General features: G+C 40.3%; 1 protein-coding gene across 6 annotated transcripts in view; it reads left to right on the forward strand.

Annotated features, from left to right (window-relative positions):
* The window catches only part of nav3 (neuron navigator 3), a 184,254-nt gene that overhangs the window by 116,422 nt on the left and 43,262 nt on the right, over nt 1-24,570 (forward strand). For all 6 annotated transcript variants that reach the window (XM_005752184.1, XM_005752185.1, XM_005752186.1 and 3 more), the window contains exons 10-12: nt 3,997-4,105; nt 11,834-12,067; nt 13,491-13,610. In XM_005752184.1, the coding sequence (XP_005752241.1) occupies nt 3,997-4,105; nt 11,834-12,067; nt 13,491-13,610 (463 nt within the window). The remainder of the gene's footprint in view (nt 1-3,996; nt 4,106-11,833; nt 12,068-13,490; nt 13,611-24,570) is intronic.

The following is a 24,570-nucleotide window of genomic DNA, read 5'->3' on the forward strand; positions in this document are numbered from 1 at the left end:
CCAGACCTCTTCACAATAAAACAGGAAACACAGTGAGATATAGACATGACAACCTGAACTGACAACATAAGCCACAGACATGAAATACATGAAAAGCAGGGGAGACTTAACATAGTGGAAACACGAGGGGAAAATAACTAGAAACACCTAGGCATGATAACAATGAACTTAGGAAACCTGAAGGCTACATAAACTAAACACAAAACGCTGGGTCAGCAGACCCAGGATCATGACAGAATCCAAATGAGCGCTAGGTGGCTTCTCACCTCTCTGTAGGGTTGGAAGTGAAAGTAGGAGCTAAAAAATATTGTATAAGCATATTGCTACATTACGTCATCAGGTGCAAAAGATTTAACGATACAAGTCTGCTAGTCTTTAAAATCAGTTATTTACAGCAGAAAGTGTAACGCTGTAATGTTTTGGTTTCACTGTGGATGCAGTCATGTCATTGCAGCATTGTTCGGGTGAGACCTCTTCTCATGCACTGTTGCTATGGCTCTCATTTATACACACACAGACACACACACACAAATAGATTCACACACACTCGCACCTTTAACTGCTTCTCAATGTTTCATTAAGAGTCCGTTCATAATGGAGATTCTAGATTGCCTCATGTCACTTTATAATGGGATTGTAATTGGATCTTTCTTGAAGGAGAGCTGGTGAGAGAAGTTTTGCACATCAGGGATGACATGAGAAAAAGACGGATTACAATAGTGATGTGTCGGTCGCGAACGAAACGGCTCTTTGAGCCGACTCTTTGAAGTGAACAACGTGAGCCGGCTCCTTATCACGAGCTGTGGGTTTTTTTCTTTCTCTCACCATCTCTCTCGCACTTTTTTTCCGCTTCACTCTGCACGCGAGCCTTGTGCTTTGCGCTGGGAAGAGGGGTGAGGGGCGGTAGTTACACTCAATAGCACAGGAACTAGTGATGGGTCGTTCGCGAACGAAATGGCTCTTAGAGCCGGTTCTTTGACGTGAACAACGCGAGCCGGCTCCTTATCGCGAGCCGTCACGTGTTTTTTTTTTCTTTCTCTCACCCTCTCTCTCGCACTTTTTTTCCGCTTCACTCCGCACGCCAGCCTTGTGCTTTGCGCTGGGAAGAGGGGGGAGGGGCGGTAGTTACACTCAGTAGCACAGGAACAGAGCGGGAGGGAGAGAGAGAGAGAGCCAGGGACAACAACGTCACATTAGAAAGGTATAGTAATCATCCACAACTATTTTCGGTTGCAGATGATGAAGGATTCAGAAAGTTTATTCATTGCAGGTCCATATGACAGAGAATGTGCATCCTCTTTTTGTTTTCATATTATAATTTATATTTAATTGTGTTGTGGTTTGCAGTGTTTTGTGTTGTTTTCACTTTAAATTTGTCAAAGGAAACAGCTGAAAATTTAAATAGTTAAAAGTTGAAATGTGAATAGTTGATTTTTGTATTATATGATTTATTTATTACATTTTATGTGGAGTGAATAAATAAAAGTATATTTACGGTGGACCCTAGAGACAAAGCACATACAAACTCCAAAACACGTACAAAACACAACAGAAGTGCTTCAGGATGCTAGGCGCAGTGTTGAGCTTTTGTTACCTAGTGGCTACACAAGCCCGGAAGTACCAACAACCGGATTTGGTGTGTGGTAGTAACAGGTAAATGAACATTTTTTTAAATTATTTGAATATATATGAGTGCTTGTGTATAAATACACAAACAATACACATATGCTTTCAATTGTGTAATTTAAGTGATCTAGGTAGCTCTGGTTTAGAAGTTCAGTTAATGCTAGAAATGTGTTTTAGAGTTTGTACATGCTTTGGAATTTGTACGTGATTTTTTGGAGTAGTACATGCTTTGTTTCTAGGGGCCACTGTATATATTTATATATAAACATATATAAATAAAACCACTTTTTTTTTTTACATTAGTAATTCTTTTTGTGCATAATTTTATAGTGTTGTTAATAATAAATTAATTAAAGCAACAAAGCAACCTGAAGAGCCGGTTGTGAGCCGGTTGTGAGCCGAAAAAGCCGGATCTTTTTAGAGAGCTGAGCCGAAAGAGCCGGTTCTCTAAAAAGAGCCGGAAATCCCATCACTAGATTACAAAGAAAGACAAAATCATGCGGTTGTAATGTTTTGAGTTTGCAGTGAAGAGCTCCCCTTCCCATTAAGATAATGTGATTGAGAATTTCCCTTCTTAAAGGAGCTTTAGCCTTTCTAAAAGATCCATGTTGTAATTGAGGTCAAGTCTTGAGCTTTGAAAAACAAACAGATATTGCAGTGTGGACTTTTCTGGGATTTAGCTCGGACCACGTCCTCATTTTAGGTAATGGCAGATGGCTTGAACATGAATTGAGGCTGCGGTTTGGGGATGACCTCAGAGGGGACTGGCAGCGGCTCCCTGGCCAGGCATATCCCCATATACTAATGAGAAGTGAATGAATTCTAAAAGCATTTGAAACGACCCAAGACTTTAGTGACTGAAAAATAAGGTTTAGCCAGACCTGTACCATGTGCTCTTGTGAGTCACAGATTAAACTTTTTTAATTCAGTAGAGCCTCAGCAGGCACAAGAACTTAGGCAACTGCAGCAAATAATGATCAAATAAATAGTGAAATAGTGAATAAAATAAAAGTTGTTCTCTTTCAAAAATAAAGCTTGAACAAAACAAAGATAAATGAAATGTGTCCATCAAGGCACTTTTCTTTAAATGTGCCTAAGTGACTCTACCACTGTGTATTGTAACATAACGTCCTGCAAAGCAGGAAGACTGGTCTCAGTGTGTAAAATGAATGACGTACTGCCAGTTTTGTAGTAGTTCATGCCTGATCACGTTGTTCAGTGTAGAATCAAAAAGACGGGATCTGTACAAAAAACAGAGCTCCATCAAACTAGCTTAGCATTTCTGTTCAAATTCAATATAATCCTGCTGTATATTCCAGAAGATAAAGAACTCAGATACTGTGGTTTCTGCCCGTGGCAATGAGCTGGTGCAGAGGAGTTCCCTGAGGCCTTTTCAAATCTCTAGAACCTCCGTCTGCCCTGATGTGCCCCACATTGTAATCACAGCTGCATTGCCTGAAACACAGAGAAAAGCTTCTTGCAGTCATTTTAACATTACGCAACACTGGCCAACATCTGCTGGCTCATTTATTGTGCCACGGAGACAGTTTCCCTGTGAAATCACCTTAAAACTAGAAAGCACTGTGACCACCATCCATTCTGTGTCTCGTGCCACTTGTTAATTACCCATTGTGTGGTACCTGCCTGTGGGTATGGGCTAGCTTGACAAGCTAACAGAGAAGCTTAATTGGAGCTGACAAGCAGATACTTTGGTCTGTGGTCGCTGCTCACACTTCTGAAATGTTGCACGTCCAGTGCTTATTAGCAACACTACTTCAGTAAGCTTAATGAAACAAATTCTTCATCTGTAAACGAGGCACTGAAAGAGAACATAAAATATATGAAGTGCTTTCTTAGCTGTCTCCTGCTCTAGGGCGAGGTAGAGAGATGGAAGCATTTCTCTACATGTCTGACAGAGAAGCACAGGAGCTCTGGCAGAGTTTGGTTCTACATGCGGGCATGACTGTGTCCCAAACTAAGTGACAGATTGCGTGGTGTCATGGCATGACATTTCAGCATCAGCCTGAAGGAAAAATGTCAATACCGCATAAAATGATACACACACTTTTTAAAGCAGAAGAAGTGCACGTTAGTGCAGCCTGACAGGCGGATTTATTGTATGAGATCCAAATTCTCAGCAAGTGGGTTAGGGACATTCACCGTAATGCAGTCTGTCATTGTGATCGGTCATCATTTTGTTCCCCCTACTGAGACATTTCGGTGAAATTCAATGAAAAACTGTATGTCAGCCATCCTCATCACTTTTTATGTTGTGTGTGTTTGTAGCTTTTGTGTAAATGGGTGACAGGTGCTTGTTGTAAAAGTATGTCCAGGGATCTGAGTAAATCATGTAAAAATCTATGTGTGCAGGAGAAGACCCTGAGACAAGACGTATGAGGACAGTAAAGAACATCGCTGACCTGCGACAGAACCTAGAAGAGACCATGTCCAGTCTACGGGGGACACAGATCAGCCACAGGTAGGCGTGCAGAGCTCTTTACTTTGAACGCTTAATGGATGACCCTAATCTGAAGATGCAACAACACAACAGTTTCTGGTTTTTATCCAGATTATTTATTTTGTATAGCACCTTTCAAGATAAAAACCACGAAGTAAACACACTAAAAATAAAATGGGGGCCAAGAACAGAACCCTGTGGTTTACCATGTGAACCAACAGAACCAACTTGAACCAGTCATGTGTTTTACCAGATACGCCTACCCAGTGCTTTAGCCCCAGTAGTATCAATACTTCCACAACCCAAATATAGAACATGCTCCCTTCGCAGAGCCATATATATCATCACGTCATCATGGCCACTAAAAATAAATATATAAAAAATATTTATTTTTTTTTAAAGTTGTAAAAGCACAGAGAGGAGGTACAACACCTGGTAGACTGGTGTCAGAATAACAACCTGTCTCTCAATGGCCCACACCCCTCTGAACATCAACGGATCTGCTGTTGAGATGGTCAACAGTGTGAAGTTCCTGGGTCAGCCGATCTCTCCTGGAACCTGAACACCACCACCATCATGAAGAAAGCCCCACAACATCTTCACTTTCTTAGGAAACCAAAGAAGGCCAGTCTCCCTCCTCCTATCCTCACATCATTTTACTGGGGAACCATTGAGAGCGTCCTCTGCTGCTACATCACTGTGTGGTACGGGAACTGAACCCTCGCTGAAAACAAGTGTCTGCAGCGCATAGTGAGGACAGAAGAGAGGATCATTGGAGGCCCTCTCACATCCACCTCCCAACTCTATGACAGACACATCATCCGACGTGCGAACAGCATAGTGAAGGACACTCTCCACCCCTCACATGCACTGTTCTCCCTCCTTCTATCTGGCAGACGGTTTCACAGCATCAAAACCGTGACGACCAGACACTGGAAGAGCTTCTTCCCCCAAGCAGTCAGAGCCCTCAACTCACTACCACAAAAGGACTGATATACACATACGCCTTTACAAACACCTTACAATACTCATCAAAAGACTCAAAAACAACAAAAACTTCCACAAATCCACTACAAACTGGACCTGGGCTCAGCATGCTTATTTGCACACTCAGTCACATAGTTCTGAACACATCTAAATTATATTATATTTGCACATTTTGCACTTTGCACATGTCTTTGTCATGTCTCGTCAATGATATCCCGACAATAACTTGAAACTGGTATTAAATAAGAGAGATGGCACGATACCACTTTTTTATGTCCGATACCGATTACATAAATTTGGATATCTGCCGATACCGATATGAATCCGATATAGCGTGTTTTTTAATCAATAAATTTTTTTAATATCTTGCTGCTTTTTGTATAAGTTCAAACTCAAGTTAAAAAACAAACACTAGAGCTATTCTGTTACACCTGTATGCAAAAAATACACTGCACCCAAAATATTTAATAGTTCAGCAACACTTATCAATCTAATAAACTTAAACCTGCTCCATCCTCCCTATTCTGGTATTTTAAAGAGTAAGCAACCTAACTAATAGGGTTCTAAAACTCCCAGCAAAAAAACCCAAAAAATAGGGAACCACCCACCACCCTCCACCTCATGATGCTTAATCGACGTAATCAACTTTAATTTGATGCAGTGTGAAAAAAAATGCACAGAAATCAATTAATTTTGAAGAATAATTAAATAGATTCAACATCTTTCTCTTGATAAACAAACAAGAGAGACGGACTCACGACAGAAAAGCCGATAAGCTGATCATTGATCAGTTTCATGATTGAAGTAGCAGCAGGAGAGGGAGAGAGAGAGAGGCAGTCGCTCCATATATCGGTTGTTAAGCTTAACGCGGGAATGCTTTACAAACATTCAGAGATGAACTTACACACTTGCTTTACTTCTCTCTGGGATAACTTCCTCGGAGATGAAATGCCGGATTGCTAGCGAGGCTACAAATACACACAGCCGCTCTATCACGTGACGCATACTGCTCCAACGTGCTACAGTTATGAGCCGAGTTACGCCGTGTCGCAAGTTTTTGATATTTAATGGATCAGATTACATTTTTTATTTCCCTTTATTTACGTCAGTATCGGACCGATACCGATACGTAATATCAGATCGGTCCATCTCTATTCAATACCTACTGCACATTCCACTTTGTATTGTCTCTGTCCTGTCTGTGTTTATCATACAGTTAATATTGTATAGTTACAATTATAGTATTGTATAGAATTGTATAGTTAGTAATTAGTACCTTTTTATCCCTTAATTTTACCTAAACTTAGCATGTTATTTATATGTAATTCCTAGTTTTATATCTCTTGGAGATATATCCTTTATATATTTATAAATACACCATGGGGGGCATTTCGGTACACTGTATATTGTGTATACTACTGTATTGACAATAAAGCTCTTGAATCTTGAATCTTGAGATTACCCAAGTGAGTTTGTACATCACTCGTCCTTAGCAAATAAACAGATCTGATTGGACTGACTCACTCTGTACAATTTATCAGGGAGATATGTCCCCAACTATTAATGATACTCACTCTGTAAGCATGCCATCTTCTCCTCCACCTATCCTGGATTTAATTAAAAGCAGGCGCCACCTTCCTCACCAGCTGGCACACATGTAATGGCATTCAGGAGTTGATGGACAACCAACACCTTAAAAAGCTGTCCTACCTGGGAGCCGTAGGCACCGTAGAGAATCTAGTGAAAAGATTGCGGCAAAGGCAAAATGATCTATTGGTTTATATCAGCTCCCTGGGCGAAATGTTCCCTCCTCGCCTCTCTCCTTCACCCTCAGTCTATTATTTTGTGTGTTTTGCCCCATTTACAGAGGAAGATGGTGGCCGGGCTGTCAACAGCCATGACAGATGGCAGTCTGTGTGTGTGTGCATGCTTTTGTGTTTTTTTCTACTCCTTTATTCCTCAGAGGAGTCTCAGCCAGGCACAATCAATACAGCGGCATTGTCTTACCACCACATTTAATCCAATGGGACCCACAGGTTTGGGGTGTGAGGTGTCTGATTGGTCAAAGGAGGCAAGTCTCATTTTCATGCATCAGACGCACAAGGCCAGTCAGCGTGAAGTATTTGAAAAATGCATCATCATACCGCCACATTAGCATTGTGTATGCTGTATATGTGTATGTGAGTTGAAGCAGTGAAACAGTGTAAAACAGTAGGTACTGGTGGCAGCAGTATGGATCACCGCTCAGCTTTCAGTCATTAGACCGAGTGTAAAATGGGAAGTCAGCTTGTGAATGTTTGAATGTAAAGAGAGCCTTTGAGTTTGAATACCAATTCTGTCCACAACAAAAGCCCAGCCAGGTCACCCTAATCTCTCTCCTGGATAAGAAATGGTGCTAATCACCAAGAAGCTTAGTACCTCAGTTAATTAATCACTGTTACGCTCGAGCAGACATGGCTGTCATATTCATTACTCTGTCCTTCTCTTTGCTTCCTATTTAGGAAGCACTTATATCTGTTTATACCCCAGCCGAGCAGACTGCAAGATTAAGAAGGTAGTTTTAGCTGCTGAAACATACTTAATTTACTTTTTCAAGAGTGCCTAGAAAAACAAGTGATACTATATTTGCCAAAGATAGAATAAATAATTTGTCTATGCACCACTAAATGAATGAACAAGGACCAAAAGGTCTTCCCTTTGAGACGCTTTTGCAGTAAAGCATCTTACAGGAATTTTTCATGCTCTGTGCTCAAGCAAATTTGCAAAATTTAAGTGTGACTTTTAAGATAGGAATCGTGTTTTCATTATCTAAGCAGGATCAGATCTAACAAGACCTAGGAGCTAGTTATAGCTTGATGATTTTGATAATTATGGCATTTGACTCATTACATTCCTATTTTAAAAGATTTTCTGGTATTTGTACCCTTATCAACAGGAAAGAAAAATACTCCAAATTAAAATGTATGAAATGGTTACTTGAAGTTAAAAGCACATTATGTGCAGTTTTGATTGAAATGGGGGGATGATGATGCCATTACTAATAAACACCATCTTTTGAAACGGATCGTAACTTTAGAAGCAAGTTTGCAAATGCTTTTTTCTCCAATAAGCTCAGTGTTATGTGATTGCACACTCATACACATACATTTATCTTTTCTTTAAATAGCTTTGATATTATGTCAGAACAGACTGAAACTATGCCCTTGTCTGGAAGATAGTGAGGGCTAATGTTACAGAAAGGATTGACCCACTTGACAGAGATTCATGTGGTTAAGCTACGGTTACACAGACTCTGAAACAGTCTCCTTCTCTCATTGAACTGACCTTGCTTTTCGCCATCGCACAGCTTGAGTGGCATTCACACCATTGTTTAGATATCCAGATGCGATGGGGCCCTCACATACAGCCCCACATTTCATTTACAGCCACTTTTTTCTATGCAAAAAAACTCCACATGTGAGGAAAAGCTATAATCTTCAAGGACAAACCTAGCACAGCAAACAGTCGAGGGATATCGCCCCTTTTTTATGTCAACCAGTCTGCTGGCACCTGAGGGATTGCCGTTTGGTCCCAAAGGGATTTAGCAACCGCCAGACGACATTTTGAACATAATAGCTTCCTGAGACCGGCTTGTTTATTCTGTGTTTACATTTGGAAAACAGTGAATATAGGACGTCTTAAATTATTCATTGCTTTGGAATGAAGGAGATTCTGAGTTGACATATAGGAATTAAGAAGTGAGGATATTATGTGTTATAATATGTGTACAATGTATGCGTCAATAGCATTTTTAATGTCAGCAGCCTTACTGCAAAAGTTCTAAACTCACAAAATACTCAACAAAACATGCAAAAATCTTAGTTGTCACACATGTAGAGTAGCAACTGTGTAATCCACCAAATGCGCTGCTATCGCTGTTAACCTGATTATTGTGAAAGCAGAAAACAGTTTCAATAACTGCAATTTTCCAATAATGACAAAAAATAGAAAAATAGAAAAAACAAAAATTTGCAGATGATTTTTTTTCATGCCAAATATCCCTAGGTTTCTATGTTCCCTACTAAAAATTCACTTCTTCAGTAGTTTGAAAGGTAATGTTGAAGTAAGTTGAAAGTTAAAAGAAAATTCTTTAAGTAAAATTATTCCTCAATTTCATAAAAGACAGTAACTTATATAGTTGTCTAAAATAACAGTTAATAGCAAGCAATACAATATTATGATTTATAATCTGCAATCAGATCCACAACGAAGCATATGACATTTTATACATTTTGTATACATTATCAAATTTTGATACCATCTGTCTGCCTCAGAAGGATGATTGTGACTTGAACAGCAAGAGTGCAGAGTTGTGAATCTGAAAAACACACCATGACATGTGCAGTGTCTCTGAAGTGCTGCTAACGACAAGCTCCCATGAACTGGATATTAACACAGAGCTCATTAGCAGCTGCAAGAACAAGGTCCAGCATATTTATATTAAGCATTGCTCAGCAGTAAGCAGTGCCCTGCTGTCAGCATGCATTATTTCCATGCCAAGCCCTTGGACAAGCGTAAAAATAGTCTCAGATCAATTTTTGGGGGCTGTAGTCCTGTTCTATAGATAATGGAAAGGGTTTGGGGGAAATGTGGTCTTAATATTGAACATTTTTTATTGCTGTGTGTGTGTGTGTGTTTTGACATGAGTATACATATGTGGTGGGTTGGATGTGTAAGGTATGTTAGCACTTTTCCTGTACTTGCTGCTCAGGCATATTCTTGGTTTTCATGCCTATTTATTTGAACACCTACATGCAGAGTCACTCTCGGTTTATCTGCCTTCCTCATTTTCTCTCTCTGCTGCCTGGAGATAAAGATAAGCTGATTAAGTGGGCCACATTGTGTATGACTGGTTAAATGATTTTGATTTCTATACTGTGGCAAATTGATTTTGGATTTCCATATTTGGGTGTGATGGATAAGATAAGCATTCTTTCTCTTTTAGCTAGACACTATAACATTGAATCACCTACGTCACTGGCCATGTGAGCATGTGTGTGGATCTCAGGAGGTGTTGATAAAGATGTGTAGTGAATATGGGTGGCATTGCTGTCCTTCTTATGTTGGCACTTGGCATCTCAGGGGTGCAGCGTTCTGTCCTCTCGCTAAGCACACACACACACACTGTTCTCACATCTCTAACACTGTTATGTGTGAGACGCTGTTTTAAAGTGTCACTGCTTTTGTCACCTAATGAGACCAGTGTGCAGAGGCCTCTCCTACTACTCCCACTACTATCCTGCATTTCACTTGCGTGATGTGCTACAGTCAGTAAGCCAATATGCAAGAAATTATGCAAAATTTTATTATATTATAAATATGCAAATATGGTATATGATCATAAAATCATTATATCCTGTCCTGAAAAACAGATGATTTGTAGCGCCTGCTACCACTTGTGTTATGTGCATCATTTCAATTTCATGCTAGTATTCTGCCCACAGAGGGATGTTTGTGATTGGAATGCACATTACCAGCTTATCCTTAAAGTAACAGATTGTCAGAGATGCCTGGTTTTATGTTAGGTCTGTCCGTTCTCTCATTATTTGACTGCAGTGCACTCTTTTCCCCAGTAGAGAGAGCTCAAGTGAGTTCCCACTTTTCTCACTGAGAGTGCACATATGCTGTAGTTTGTGGAGTTGCGGGGCTTGGTGTCCAGTCACTTTGACTCATTTGCCTTACTTCTATTATCCTGTTACTTCACATAAATAATTAAAGTTTCAGGCTGGATTTTGCTTTCATTCCATGCAATAAATCATCCTGATCTTTCAAATGTGACAGTTCTTACATGCAGATCCTGGTAAAGACTTGGAGGGGAAAAGCAGCAGTTCCTCAGTTAGTGGAGGATGGTCATGGTAGTGAGTCAGTGTTTTTTGATCTCTGTCCATCATTACATCATTGTCTTTTTCTCTTGTACTCTTATAGTACTCTTTATCAAACATTTTTTGGCATTTTCTGTCATTAGTGATTAAAACAATGAGATTTAATACAGGTTTCATGAGATGGGTTGGGAATATTACAGCAAGCGTTCCAAATTATTCAGATTGTCTTCAAAATAGTCAAACCTGCCAATGACTAGATGCACTGGCAGGTGCTTATTGTTGTGACATTAGCAGATGTGTTTTGAAGAGGTTCATTTCCCTTCTTTAGCCTTGTTAGGGCACCTAATCCAAATGTTATTTTCTATCAAATCCACTTGATAGTTGAGCGGAAGCAGAGCTGTCTCCTTCCCTCCATTTCCATCTTTGTGTGATGTACCGTGATGCTCTGACATAAGTTCTCATGGGAGTCTTTCTTCTCTCCTCCCCCTTCAAGTTAAAACGCTGGAAGAAAGAGCACTTTATGAAGGTCACACACTTTTAAATGCATGTGTACACACACACACACTCATGCACGCACGCACACACACGCACAAACAAGCACAGTGTTAGAAAAAAGACATGTGAGATGAAGGGAGTGGAACTCAACTGTAGAAGGCTGTCTACTGAAAATATGACTGATCTTTTCACCTGATTGATTTGCCCTTTGCACAGGCGTGTACTTGGTATTACTTCAGCGTCTTAGACTTGTGATTTTTGCCAAGACCCTCTATACACCTAGCAATCTTCAAAACTCTTTTAGGATTTTCAAAAACATCATTCTGATGGGGAAAACATTTTTAATGTATATTGTGAGGAAATATAAATTATTTTATTCTATGTCTCTACCCCTCTTTCTCCACAGTACATTAGAAACAACCTTTGACACGACAGTAACCACTGAGGTGAATGGGCGGAGTATACCTGCCCTCGCTGCACGCTCCTCCCCCATGTCCTGGCGTCTGGGCCAATCACAAACCCCACGTCTCCAGGCAGGTGACGCCCCCTCGATGCCCAGTGGCTACGCTGCGCCCAGGGCGAGCACAACAGGCGCAGGCACCACCACAGGGCGCTATAGTGGGCACTCAGACCCCTCCAGGTTTGTGTACATTTAAGTAGTAAGCCTGTGGCTATTTTTTTCTCATTTTCAGTCTTTAAGACACGACACGAGTAACCCTCCCCCAAAAAATGTCGACCAGTGCAGGACAGTGTTTTGAATATTTATCTTAGGGCTATTTGTGATTTCAGTAACTGAATGAATTTTTGATGTTTACAGTCAAAATAAGTTGAATTGGTTTTAGCTGATCCCTCTGTGCCACGCTGTGGTGTGAAACAGCATTCTGTTTAGTTGTGCCTCCTACATTTATTCCTCCCTCTGAATAATGTAGCTCTCAGCCTTTTTATGCACTGAACACAGAGCTCGTAGATTTTAAACATGTTGCACCACCATGTAATCCATGTAAATTAAATACATAACTATGCTTTGCTGTATAAAGAAGAAATATCTTAAGTGCACAATATCACCACCACATCATTTATACTCAGTAAAAGTCCACTTTAAAGGTCATTTGTTTGCTAACATGTGACAGATTTCCATTTCAGTGTGCAGAAATTCATGCTTAGTTTGTATTCATACAGTCACCAAGGCCTTACCTGCCTTTCTCTGCACATTAATACAAATAGCTTACTGTCATACAGCAAGGCTATGTATACTTTTTCATAGTAAAACCACACACAGGATGTTTCAAGTAATACATTTATGTGAACCTTGAGAGGACTCACGACACTGACAGATTACCTGAGTGAGAATGGATGAGTTTGTGTCTTCTGCAAGTCATTACAGCAGCAGGCTTCTGACCTTCATTCGCTCAATAGCAATAAATGACTTAAGCACGTAGGAGAAAAGGCTTTTCACATTTTACCCACACAATCATGTGAGCACACACTCCCAATAGGAGATATGCTGTAAAGAGAAAACTGTGAGGGAATGGTAAGGATGAGGTGTGATGTAGCAAGGTATCTGCAAGATTAACCCCTTAGCAGTCCTACAAATTTACAATTAGTCCCCTAAACCATCCAATGTACCGTGGGCGGTACGTCCAACTGCTAACAGGTTAAAGAAGAAGAACAGAGCAGAAAATGTAACAACATGTTGGGAGGGAAAGGTGATTAGCTGAATTATTAGCTTAATTAACTCAGCGCTAATGGCCCCCGTGTTCTACCAGCCGTGTCTGATAGCTATCTGGAAGTTGCCTCAAATCTTACCGCTCGTTCACTGTCAGGTACACAGAGACACAAACTCGCTTCTCTATACCGACTTTGCAAAATCCACACACAGTCTTCATGTTCATTATTTAGATTAGCCAAGGTAGCATCTTCCTTTATGTTTAGTTGACATAATTTGCTTCTTCTTCACTTAAACAAGGACCTTAAAGTGTAAGAGCCACGAGTTAAAAAAGAATAACTTTCTAAAGCAAACTGAAGTTAAACGTTTATACCTGTAATTTGTTCTCCCCTCACAGATACCTTACAGATGGCAGCCTTCATCTGTATGCACGGAACACCGGCCGAGCCTCAGATGCAGCTTCTTCTCGAGACGTATCCCAAAGAGGAAGCAAAGAGATGCAGGGTGACATTGACAGGTGAGGATGGAGACTGTTTTTCTGGTGCCTGTTTGATTCATTTGTGGTTCACACCCGGGAGTAGCTCCGGTTTCACACTTTTTGAGATTCATGCAAGCACGTTGTTAATATTCAAATTTGAACACAGCTTTTCACATTCCACTTTTGATTGTTGGCTTTTAGCTGATGTTTTCCTCTCCCGAGCATCTGGCTGTGAATTTGATAGCTTCGTTGTCATTCATTTTCAACCATAGCCAGGTGGGTGTTTGCTAAGACAAACCCACTGGACTGTGCTTTGCAGCCAGTGATGCATGTGCGTGTGAAAAAAAGCAATGTGCTGTGGTCAGAATGGCAGAAAGGTTGGCACCATAGCAACTGCAGCCATATCATATTATACCTGATTGTATCTGTCGGTTAAAGCATTCAGCACAATGAGCATTATGGAGCTAAAAAGCATGAATATCTGGGTATATTACCCAAAACAATTAAAGATATTAGATATCAGTACAAAGATATTAAAGCTAATGGAATATATAGGCTTTTTAGGATACAAACCTAATAGGATACAAAGTCCAGAGACTGGGCAAGTGACTAAGGCTACGTCCACACTAGCCCGGATAGATTTGAAAACGTTGTTTACGTCTGAAAACGCTCCGTGTCCACACTATCGTTTTCAGTCGTTTTCACAGAGTTGTGCGTCCACATTGAAACGGCAGAAAACGCTTACGTTCCAGTCCTGCGCATGCGTGGAATGCAAGAAGATTCGACCTGCCTCATTTCTGTCTGCCATTTATTTACTTTCTGGCTCTTTGAAACGTTGTGGCAAAATGTCATTCCTGGTTTTTAGATGTGCCTGGCATAAAAACAAAGGGTAAGAAGGAAGTAAGAAATATGTCCTTCAAAGGTTATACAAGTCTGCTGTAACACCATCAGAGATTTAAAGGGGCGAAGGAGGGTTGGTGATCGATTTAAAGCTGTCAGGCTAAGATTGTGATGACAAGCCATCAGAGAGACTGCTGGGAATGGACTGATGCAGTGACATTTCCCAGTGTCACAGCTTCAGCTTCTGTCAAGATTTTAATGAGTGGCAGCGTTTAGTAGTCCTGTGATTTTAAAGATTATGATTCTGTTAATGCTACATGTGCATGGTTACACTAGGCAGATTTACACAATATGACGCATGACTTGCAGAAACACGGGTGATATTTTGCTTGTAATATGTGTGTTTTCTGTATATGATTCAGTTGTTTTGCAACCCAGGCAGTTTTTCCATTTCTTGGTTATGTGCTCAGCCTCACAAGCTTGTTTGTTACAAGCCAGTCAGTCAAGCCAGTCAGCCCGAGGTGAGTTTGATCATATCTGTGATTGGCCAAGCGGCAAAACATACTAGTCCTGACCAGAGGTTCAGAATAGGAGATTAACCTGCCCCATCAGTCTCAAACCGATTGACCTATCAGATTTGACACTGAGGCAAAAAGATGTCTTAGGATAAGAATAAAAATGAACCAAGCAAACTGCCAAGGCTCAGCTTCACCCTGCATTTTATCTCTGTATTTAAATATTTTTGCCTAAACTGTCTCTCACCTTTCCTTGACTTAAATCCAAAAATGCTCTGCTCTTTTGAACTAAAGTCAGCAGTAGCATTTTGGGCCTCAGGGGCAATGAGGAAATATTGATGCCCGCAGGCTACAGACTCCCAGAAGGAAAAGAATTTGAACTCTAGAACCCTGTTTACTTCATTCCTTCCTTCCTTTTCCTTTATGAAATCAAGTACATGCAGGCAAGCATATGCACAGAAATGCACAAAATGCATGCCTCTCACGTGTTATTGTCAGTAGCTAGGCTGTCACTTCCCACGGACACATGACGAAACTCAGGGGGCAAATCCATTTCTCACTCAGCTCTACATTTCAGCCTGGCTTTACCTCTGTGGTACAGCGTGCTTTTCCATAAAGCCCCTTGGCTTGAAGTGAAATGAGTAGAGGATGAGGCCCAAGTTTAAATAATTTGTTCACTGACTTTAAACAACTTTTTACCTCAGATGTGTAAGCTGGCTTTCTAGGAATGACAAATGCAAGAAAGTATTTGATCTCGCACGTTTCATGTCCAGCTATCTTGATTATAACTGCTTAGGAGGTGAACATACTGTATCCATGAAATTCTGCCTGCCCTGTAACTGGCAGCTAGTGTATGATACCTTTCTGTCTCAAATGTCCGTCCAACTGCTCTTTTGTCCAGGTGAACATACTTGGCTTAAATTACTTGGCTTGGTCATAATTTTAGGTGATAATTAGTGCATTGAATGACTGTTAATATTTCTTCTGCATTTATTATCAAAGTGTTAATCAGATTATATTTTCAATTTAATATATTTTCCAAACTATTACACTCTGTTTTCATTTAACACAGCATTCCAATTATGGAGGAGATTGGGTTTTGACTTTGAGAAATTCTTAGATTAGAGTCTGGGATTTAATCCGTCTCTGGCTGATAGTTTGATAGTGTAAGTTTACTTTGGAACAAATTATTTGTTCACAAGAGATAACTGTGCATTTATTGTTCGTTGGTTTTTTTATCAGCAAGGTAAATAATTTGTGGCCATTAAAATCCCCCCCCTCGTCCTTCTCCTTTGGATTTCCTTTCTGTCATAAGTAATAATTGGAAAACTGCACACACAAAGACACACACTTACACTCATGTCTTTTACACCACCTCAAGCATGAGCACGGATACAAAAATGCACATTACTCTCTCCGCAGTTCTGCTGGCAGCAGTAGACAGGGTTCCTCAGAGGCAGAAAGTGGAAGTTGGTCTGTGTACGTAAACTGAGTTCCCACGAGGCTCGTTATGTTTCGTGCTTTTTACAGTCCATAACGGCTCCCCTGGCTGCCATCCATGGCATTTTTATCCCAAACCAACACAGCCCCTCAGGATATGTATCTAAATGACTCATCATGGCTGGCAGGTGACTGAAACCATCTGGGACTAGGACCACGTGGACTTAATGTTTACTGTAGTGGTCATGACATGAGATACTGTATGTGCGCATCTCCATTTCTTTTTAAATGAGCTGTGCCAGTGTGTCTATGTCTTACAAAAAGACAAAAGATTAGAAGAGGAGTTTTATTTTTGAGTGCTTTCATCCTCAGTATTAGGACAGAGCCTAATTGTCATAGAACAAAGTCAATAAGCGTCACACGTACAGCTGCTTTTGATAGTAACTTTATGGTTTCCTGCAGGTGACATTGTGGTTGGAGATATTTCAGGTTTTCCGCATGTGGATTCCAATCCCACTAAACTAATAATCTGAATACTTTAATAGAATTTCTTTGAGATTAGCACAAGAATTCATTGGGACTGTAGGTGAAGATTTTTTTAGTCAAAGGTCAAGGTCACTGTGGAATTAATTAATGACAATTAATAACATTTTACAGTCAGACAAATTTGGACAAAAGGCGTAAACTGCAACTTGACTGGCTGTCAGAGGCATCCATTCGCAAAGTAGTATTCCAGTGATTTCATCTGTGCTAGAACCGAGTACCCTGGAGCCAACCATCTGCTCGAAAACAGCTGAATGACAAAAGCTCAGATCCCTCTTCTGATCAGTCTGCTTCAAAACAATGCTGAGTTTAGCCTTGGCTAAAAGCACCTGCCTAAAAATACCTTCTTGTTATACAACATAGATGAGCACATGCTCATGGCTCTGCTGTCAAGAAAAGACGCCCAAAGAGAGTGTTTTGACACCAGCAGGCTCCCCGCTCTCAGTAGAGACATGAATAAGTAACAGGGCTTCTCTTTTAGCATCCCGGTGGCTCGAGTGTGTTGCCATCTCTTTCTCGCAGCTGGACTGTGGCAGCTGGCTCTGCGTTTTTTGGTTGTCTAAAGCTTCGGGGGCTTGGAGACAAGTTTATATGTGTTGAAAGTGTGCTGTGGTTGTGTTGTCCATGCTTCACAAAAGAAAGCTTTTTGGTGTACTACATTTAAGTGTATTTAGGTGTAGGTGTATGTGTGTTTGTGTGCATGTACAGACTTCTCCATATGCCGTGTGTGCTGCTGAGCAGCAGGATTCGGCCTGTCACTCCGCGTAGCGGTGACAGTCGCAGAGAAGCCGCTCTACTTGTCTTTGCTGTCGTAAGCAGTGAAGAGATTTAGAGGAGAAGGTTTTTTTACTACCAATGACAAACGCAGTCATTATATAAGTCTCTCTCATTGATGTCTTCCAGGGGCACCGCTTAGGAAGAATATATTTGTATTGCACCTGAAACTGGAGCGTCTCAAAGCTTCTGCTATCTAAGCTTTCTAAAGTCTTCTGGCAACTGTCAGTTTTTCAGACATTTGTCCTTTTCAGTATTTCCACCTCAGTGCACACCGGCTAAACCTAACAAATTGTGATAATTGGGACATGCTTTATCACTGATTTGAGTACCCAACTGTGTGTATGTTCATGCAAATGTGCCCTCACTTGTGCAGATGCTTGCATACAGATATATTTCCTCTCAAAAATGGGCAAATTGTGGCCCACACAACCAGACTCTAATTAGCCATCTCTTCATTCAAAGATGCTCGAGGGAAAGTTTCCCTGTTTTTGGACGCTCCGTTTTCCTCCTGTTTCCTATTCTTTGGCACTGATATAAGTGTGTTGTGTGTGCATGTGTGTGTGTGTGTGTCTGTGTGTGTGTGTGTGTGTGTGTATGGCAATAATAACTTTTCTGTGTGGAACTTCAGGAAGCACATGCTGCTAAATGCAAGATGGACATGACATTTCTGACTTTAGGAGTACCATTGAATCCTGGTCTTATCTATGTTCCCAACACATATACACCAGCACACATGTACACATGTCTTTCTTTATATACACACACACTATTGCTTACCCACACACATCCCATAAGTCTTACCCTGAACTGACCCCTCACCTCCTAACTGCACCTCAAAACTGTTTCTGGGTTCCACTTTTCCTCACAGTCAAATATGTGTATTTGATCTTCCAATGTATACTCAGCTGATCTGTCAAATGTACAAATATATGTGACTGTGGAATTTGTGTAAAATATGTGTGATATGTGATTTAGATATTGAATTTTCCTTATCAAGATCGGTCTTCTCATCTAGGGGGAAATAAGGAACACACATACATAAAATCTTTATAGTATGATGATTGATTACCCTTAGAAAAGTGGTCCAAAGGCATAATGTTTCATAATGATATTTCAGTTTAAACATGGATAAAAAAGGATATTAATTTCCTGCAGATTTGGTTGTTGAACTAGTGCGATGATGCTGGAGAAGACTAACTGTTAGCCTCCTTGTATACCTGTGCTGTTAGACCAGCAGAAGGAGAAAGATCTCAAGGATAAAACTAGGTCTGAATAGGCCTATGCTACTGTATATAGCATAGCCTATAGCACGAGATAAAAGAAGAAAGTATCCAGCATCCAGGAAGTATGAACACTTTAAAAAATGTATTTTCATTTCACTGAGACTTAAACAAAAAAGAACATGTTTAAACTACAATTCTAATAGGTAAAAATCAGAAGTTAAATCAAAATAATATTTAGAATAGACCTGTTCAAAATGCCAGATATACACTAGATGAAAAGCTCTCTTTTCCAATTACTGATGAGAATTGTACCAAATAGACATTAAGCCTGGTCACTAATTAACCAAATACATTTATACCTGAATTAATTTAGCAAACCGTTAGTAAATTCTTAATTCCAGAGATCATGAAAACCGATTAAACTGATCAAACATAGAACATCATTCCAATTTTATCCAGTGAAAAGGTTTCAGAATTTATTTGAATATCACGTTTCCTGTTTTATATCCACGTGGACATCGTTTGATGGATTGACCTCAATGTCTTTCATGTATTCTGTTGTATGGGTGCAGAAAATGTGCATGATGTTCATGTGAAAGACCACCAAGCATCTCCATGCCATCACTGACAACTCCATGCTGCAGCACATGGAAGTTAACTCTTACTTGTGAAACTGCTTATCAAATTTGGTTACTCCTCAACTGAAAATGCTAAATCAGTTTCAACTCCTGGCTATAACTACAATTAATGTGAAAACACCATAGCATAAAGATAGGCCTGATTAAATATACTCCTGCTAAACCCTCACTATCCTATAAATGTTCAGTCATGTATTAGAATTTAAATGTGCTGATACCTCATAGAGGAGTTAGGCCCTTTAAGGAAGTATGTTCCTGCCATTACTAATTAATACGATATTTAAATATAGAAATGTTTCAACTTGATTGAAGACAATTAGCGTGCACAGGGGTTCATCTTTTGGTTAGTTAAGTGGCAGCAGGGACGCACTGGAGATGCCCCTGGTTCCATACGGAGGTGAACTATCCACCTGGCCTCATCAGCGTGGACTTGTGGGTGACAAGGATGAGGGGATATTACTGAGTGAGGTCAGGCTTGCCCTGTCTATTTCTCTCATTGATGACACGTCCCATATGGTCAAGTTCTGCTTCAGTTCATCTGGGTCATCTGAGCATCCATACCTGCCTGGGACTGAAAGTGATTAAGGCTGGGGGGAGTGGCTGATTCAGTAACCCGCCCTTTTGGTCTTATTCTTCATCAGACATAAGAGCAAAAGCAAAAAGCATAAAATGATTTATGAGCTATTATTACCCTTTCCCATGGTATAATTTGACAAAATAGTTCTGATTTGCATCAGATGATGCTGAGCTCTGGTGTGTATTGCAAGTGATGTCTGTCCATCATAAGTAAATTATGTGATCAGTTTAGGAGGGGACAGTTAACATGCAATCATGAATCCTTTATTTCCTTTACTTTTTCTTCTCTCAGGGTATGGTGTATGCACTTTCTTACTTTCTGTTCATGCAGTTTTTCTAGACTTTTAGTGATCTTAGGTCTGAGTGATTTGACTTATGAAAAACTGTGACGACACAGTGCTGACTCACATTACACTGACATGAAGTGGCATGAGAGAATCATGTCCTGTAACAGTGTGTTACGTACGCTCAGAAGATGTCACAGATGAGGACAGTTTTTGGATTCTTGATGCAAATGCCTGTGTGGTAACCAGGCATTCACAGGCAGTGTTGATAACTAATTTTATGATGACAGTGTGAGGTTCCTGTGACATTCAACACCAATAATAGAGACTCCATGTAGGTGTTCCTTAAATGCTTATTTGTGTGTGTCCAGCTGTACCGTAACCCACATGTTTGAATAGATGTAATACAACTCAGGAAGAAAAAAGGAAGGAGAGCCATTGATTTTACCTGTACAGTGATTTAGAGCTGTATTAGAAAGAAAGAAATTTCATCCATTACCAGCAATGGTCCAAATGTGTTTCGAGTGTTAACGCTCTGCTGATTTTAAAACTTTTAATTGAATAAGTTTCTCTAGTTAAAGTGCCATGTTTACAAAAGAGAAGCAAGCAGCTTATTTGACTGTTGATGCGGACCATGTTCCACTGAGAGTTTACTTGGATTGGGAATTTGTTCAAAACACTGAATTGTCTGCATGTTTTTCAGAAGAGATTTGTGATGAAACTAAAAAAGAAAAAACAGAACTTGAAGTGACAGCATCAGATTTATTCGTTCCTTTCCGGGGTGTCTTGTGTTGTTTAAGAGGATCGATTTAAGAAATGTTTAATTAAATTTTTGAGTTTAGGCTTTTCGGCCAATCCAGATTTGTTCAACAGTCGGTCTGCTGTAAATAGGTGGATTACAAGGTAATGTTGGATAGATTTTAGGATGAATAGACCACAGGGGCATTTGCCTCGGGTTCATCAATTCATTTGGTTAAATATTTCCAAGCATATGACTCCATTCATCATCTGACAGGCCTAATGAGTTAGTGAAGATAAGAATCAACAAAGCTGCTGTCATTGTTAATTCACTTTACTGCCATGGAGCCTGACTCTGTTGTGGATTATGAAATCGTAATCTTGTTAAATGACGAGTGTTGCGGTATAATTACAGCAAAACAGCATTTACAAAGCCTTTAAACCTATTACTGTGTGTGTCCCAAATTAGGTATCATCAGACTCCAGATTCAATACATAATTCTGCTTTTAACCATCTGATAGAGAAGAAAATCAACAAATCTAAATATCTAAATAAAATGCTGACTGTTTAGTCTTTGTCATTCCGGGTGACTGTTGTACTAACTAGTTACATTTTTAGTCCTTAATTGTGGCAAACCATGTCAAGTCTGTCTCCACACGATTGTGTGTGAGCGGCTGATTGTTTATTCTGGTGAAACGCAGAGATCAGAGCTGGTCAGATGCAAACCTCAGCTGAGGGGCTTTGGAGAGCTGACACTGTGCTGCCACTGTCTATCAAGTTTTACTGCTGTAATCCCAGGAATACAAAGGATTTTCTGTTCCAGAAGTGCAGAGGATGCTAGGTTTGGTTTGCCAAGTCACCTGTCAGACAGAGCAGACGGTGGCTGTGTGACCCACCGATGCCCTGCTGCTTCTAGGGCTCATTTAAAATATACCTTTTTTTCCTTGCTTTTATTTGCTGTGTGAGTTCAATGTCATTGTAATGAGTACTAAGTGGCATTACTCTTTTGTTGATGCCTTCATTTCCCACAGTACAGCTCAGAAAATAACATTTCTGAAAGCGTCATTCTCAAAACTAGGCACCTTGGTACAGACGCAGCATCTCCACCTACAGTCAGTCAAAATAGGTGGACTGTGGTTACACAACATACAGTTTGGTCATTTGCAGTAAAACCATACATAGTATATTTTTAACAGCATTATTTTTATAGACAAAGCCTGAAGTCCTGACAGTCAAGCTGCTTCTCCCCTTGATTTCTGAACTTTCTGTGTTTAATAATAAATACAATTAAATCTGAGGGTCCCATATATTTTTCAGGGCACTTTTAAATATTGAGTGAATAGGATCTTAAAAAAAGAAATAGGTTCAGATGTTAGGGTCCCCGCCTGCAAATAATGTCAAAGGTTACATATGCTGAAAATCATAAGAATTACTTTAATCCACATTATAATTTATAATTAAAACCTCACCCTTAAACAGTAAAGATACACAGGTTTCTAAAGTGCTGCTAAGCTTCACGCATACAGAATAATTCATTAACAGCCACATTTTAATGGGATTTCTGGAATGAAATTGAACTTTTGGTATATCTTCATCCATTGTGTGTTTCCTTGTGCTAGCAACCTGACTGCTAGCCTACAGGAAAAAGAAACAGTTCCTGTTACTTGTGCTGGATGGTGAATAAGCTTCCGATGCCTCCCTATTTGGAAGTTGAGTGATATTTACAAACTAAAGAAATATGTTAAATTTATAGTGATGTAATCTGTGCTGCACGGTGCAGAAGTAGAGGGCTGAGAGTAAGACATCTGAGAGACTGGATGCTCACCCATTGTTGATGTAGAGATTAAGATCCCTCACCACCTGCTCTGAATCTGGCAGTAAGTCTGATGTCCCTTTTTTCTCCTCACAGATGGACTCCTCCATTTTATCCAATCAAATCCTCACATGGCTAAATTTATCATCCTGGTACCTAAGCAAACCAGCATCATAGATTATGCATGGAGCTGTTAAACGAGCCTCTAATGTCATCCTACAGAAGAGATGAGGAACAGACTTTGGAGGTGTCCCATGATGCTCTTCATTATTATCAGTGTAATTTGACTGATTATTTGGTCTGGGGTGTTTCCAATGAACTGAGGTGATGTGTTTTAGTTGGTGTGTTTTGTCTAGTGTCAGTCCAAAACCCAAACATTTCTTAACAGTATGCTTTTGTAGTTTATTGCTCACATTTTCTTCAGAAAATACAAAACTGCTGCTGACTTACCGTCACATGCCGTACTGTATTTGTTTGTATGGAGCTTTAAATCATATTTTAGTGAAGTTTCCAGCTTCAGGCCAGTGGAGGAGGAGGAGGCTGGTGGTTGGACCAACTGTGGCTTATGCGGGTTATTTGTTTGCATTTGCCAGCAGCTTTCCATAGACTTGAACAAACCCCTGCTGGGATGTATTAGCCTGCTGTAAACCCTACGGTGCTGAACAGCTAAAGACTTTGTTGATGTCTTTGACTGCATTGCAGTAGGACGTCTGGACACATTAACCAGTCAGGCCAGGCACTGCTGTTGTCCTGCTGGCTCACTGCTTAGCAGCAGACATATTTCCAGCCCATCCCTCCAAGGTCACCCTGCTCCTTCCTTTAATTGAGTTGTGTCGAGGTGAATTCGATTCCACAGTCAGTGCTGGGTCTGATTGTTAAGTTTGTTTGCTTTTTTTCTGGGACATTTCTTATTTTAAGTAAATGCTGCTTGACTTCTCTTTCCCAACACAGCAACCAGCATCCAGTTCACTTTTACTTCTCCCTGATAAAGTACATTTCTGCCAACAAAGACCAATCTTCAGTTAAAATTAAAAGACGAAATGGAATGCTTAGCGTTAACATTGAATGGGAAATCCAAAGAAAATGGTTAAACCCCATGGCTCATTATGTCGGTGATGTCTTGGAAGCTTTTCTAATCAAGTGTTCAGCAAAACAAAACTACGTGAATGGAAGTTCACTGGTGAAAAGAAATAAGCTCTATAGTTTTTCTTTGCCTAAGAATCAAAGAGGGGAGTCGTGAATCTGTATAATTATATCCCAACGCAACGCTGCGTGGACAGTCGTTGCTGAGCACCTCACGCATTATTCATGAGGTCACTTCCAGTCAGAGGCTTTTACCAAAGACAGAACAAATTCTGCTCTCCAGAATAGACCTTCCTCTTTGATTTGACTCTATTCTGCATTGTCATCGTCATTTAATTAACCCTTAGTAACCCCCTGCTGACGACATGTCTTCCTGGCACTCCTTGGCTGGCAGAGGCCCATCCTGGTTGGGAGGGGAGACGAAGAGAGAGGAGGGGGAGCTGGCAGTAGCAGTGGGTAAAAGTGGAAGACTGAGTGACTCCTTTGCTCCTCTCTCTCTCTCTCTCTCTTGTTTCCATTTCCTCTCTT

This window comes from Pundamilia nyererei, unplaced genomic scaffold (genome assembly GCF_000239375.1).
Source record: "Pundamilia nyererei isolate P.nyererei 1_Seehausen unplaced genomic scaffold, PunNye1.0 scaffold00348, whole genome shotgun sequence".
Lineage (NCBI taxonomy): Eukaryota > Metazoa > Chordata > Actinopteri > Cichliformes > Cichlidae > Pundamilia > Pundamilia nyererei.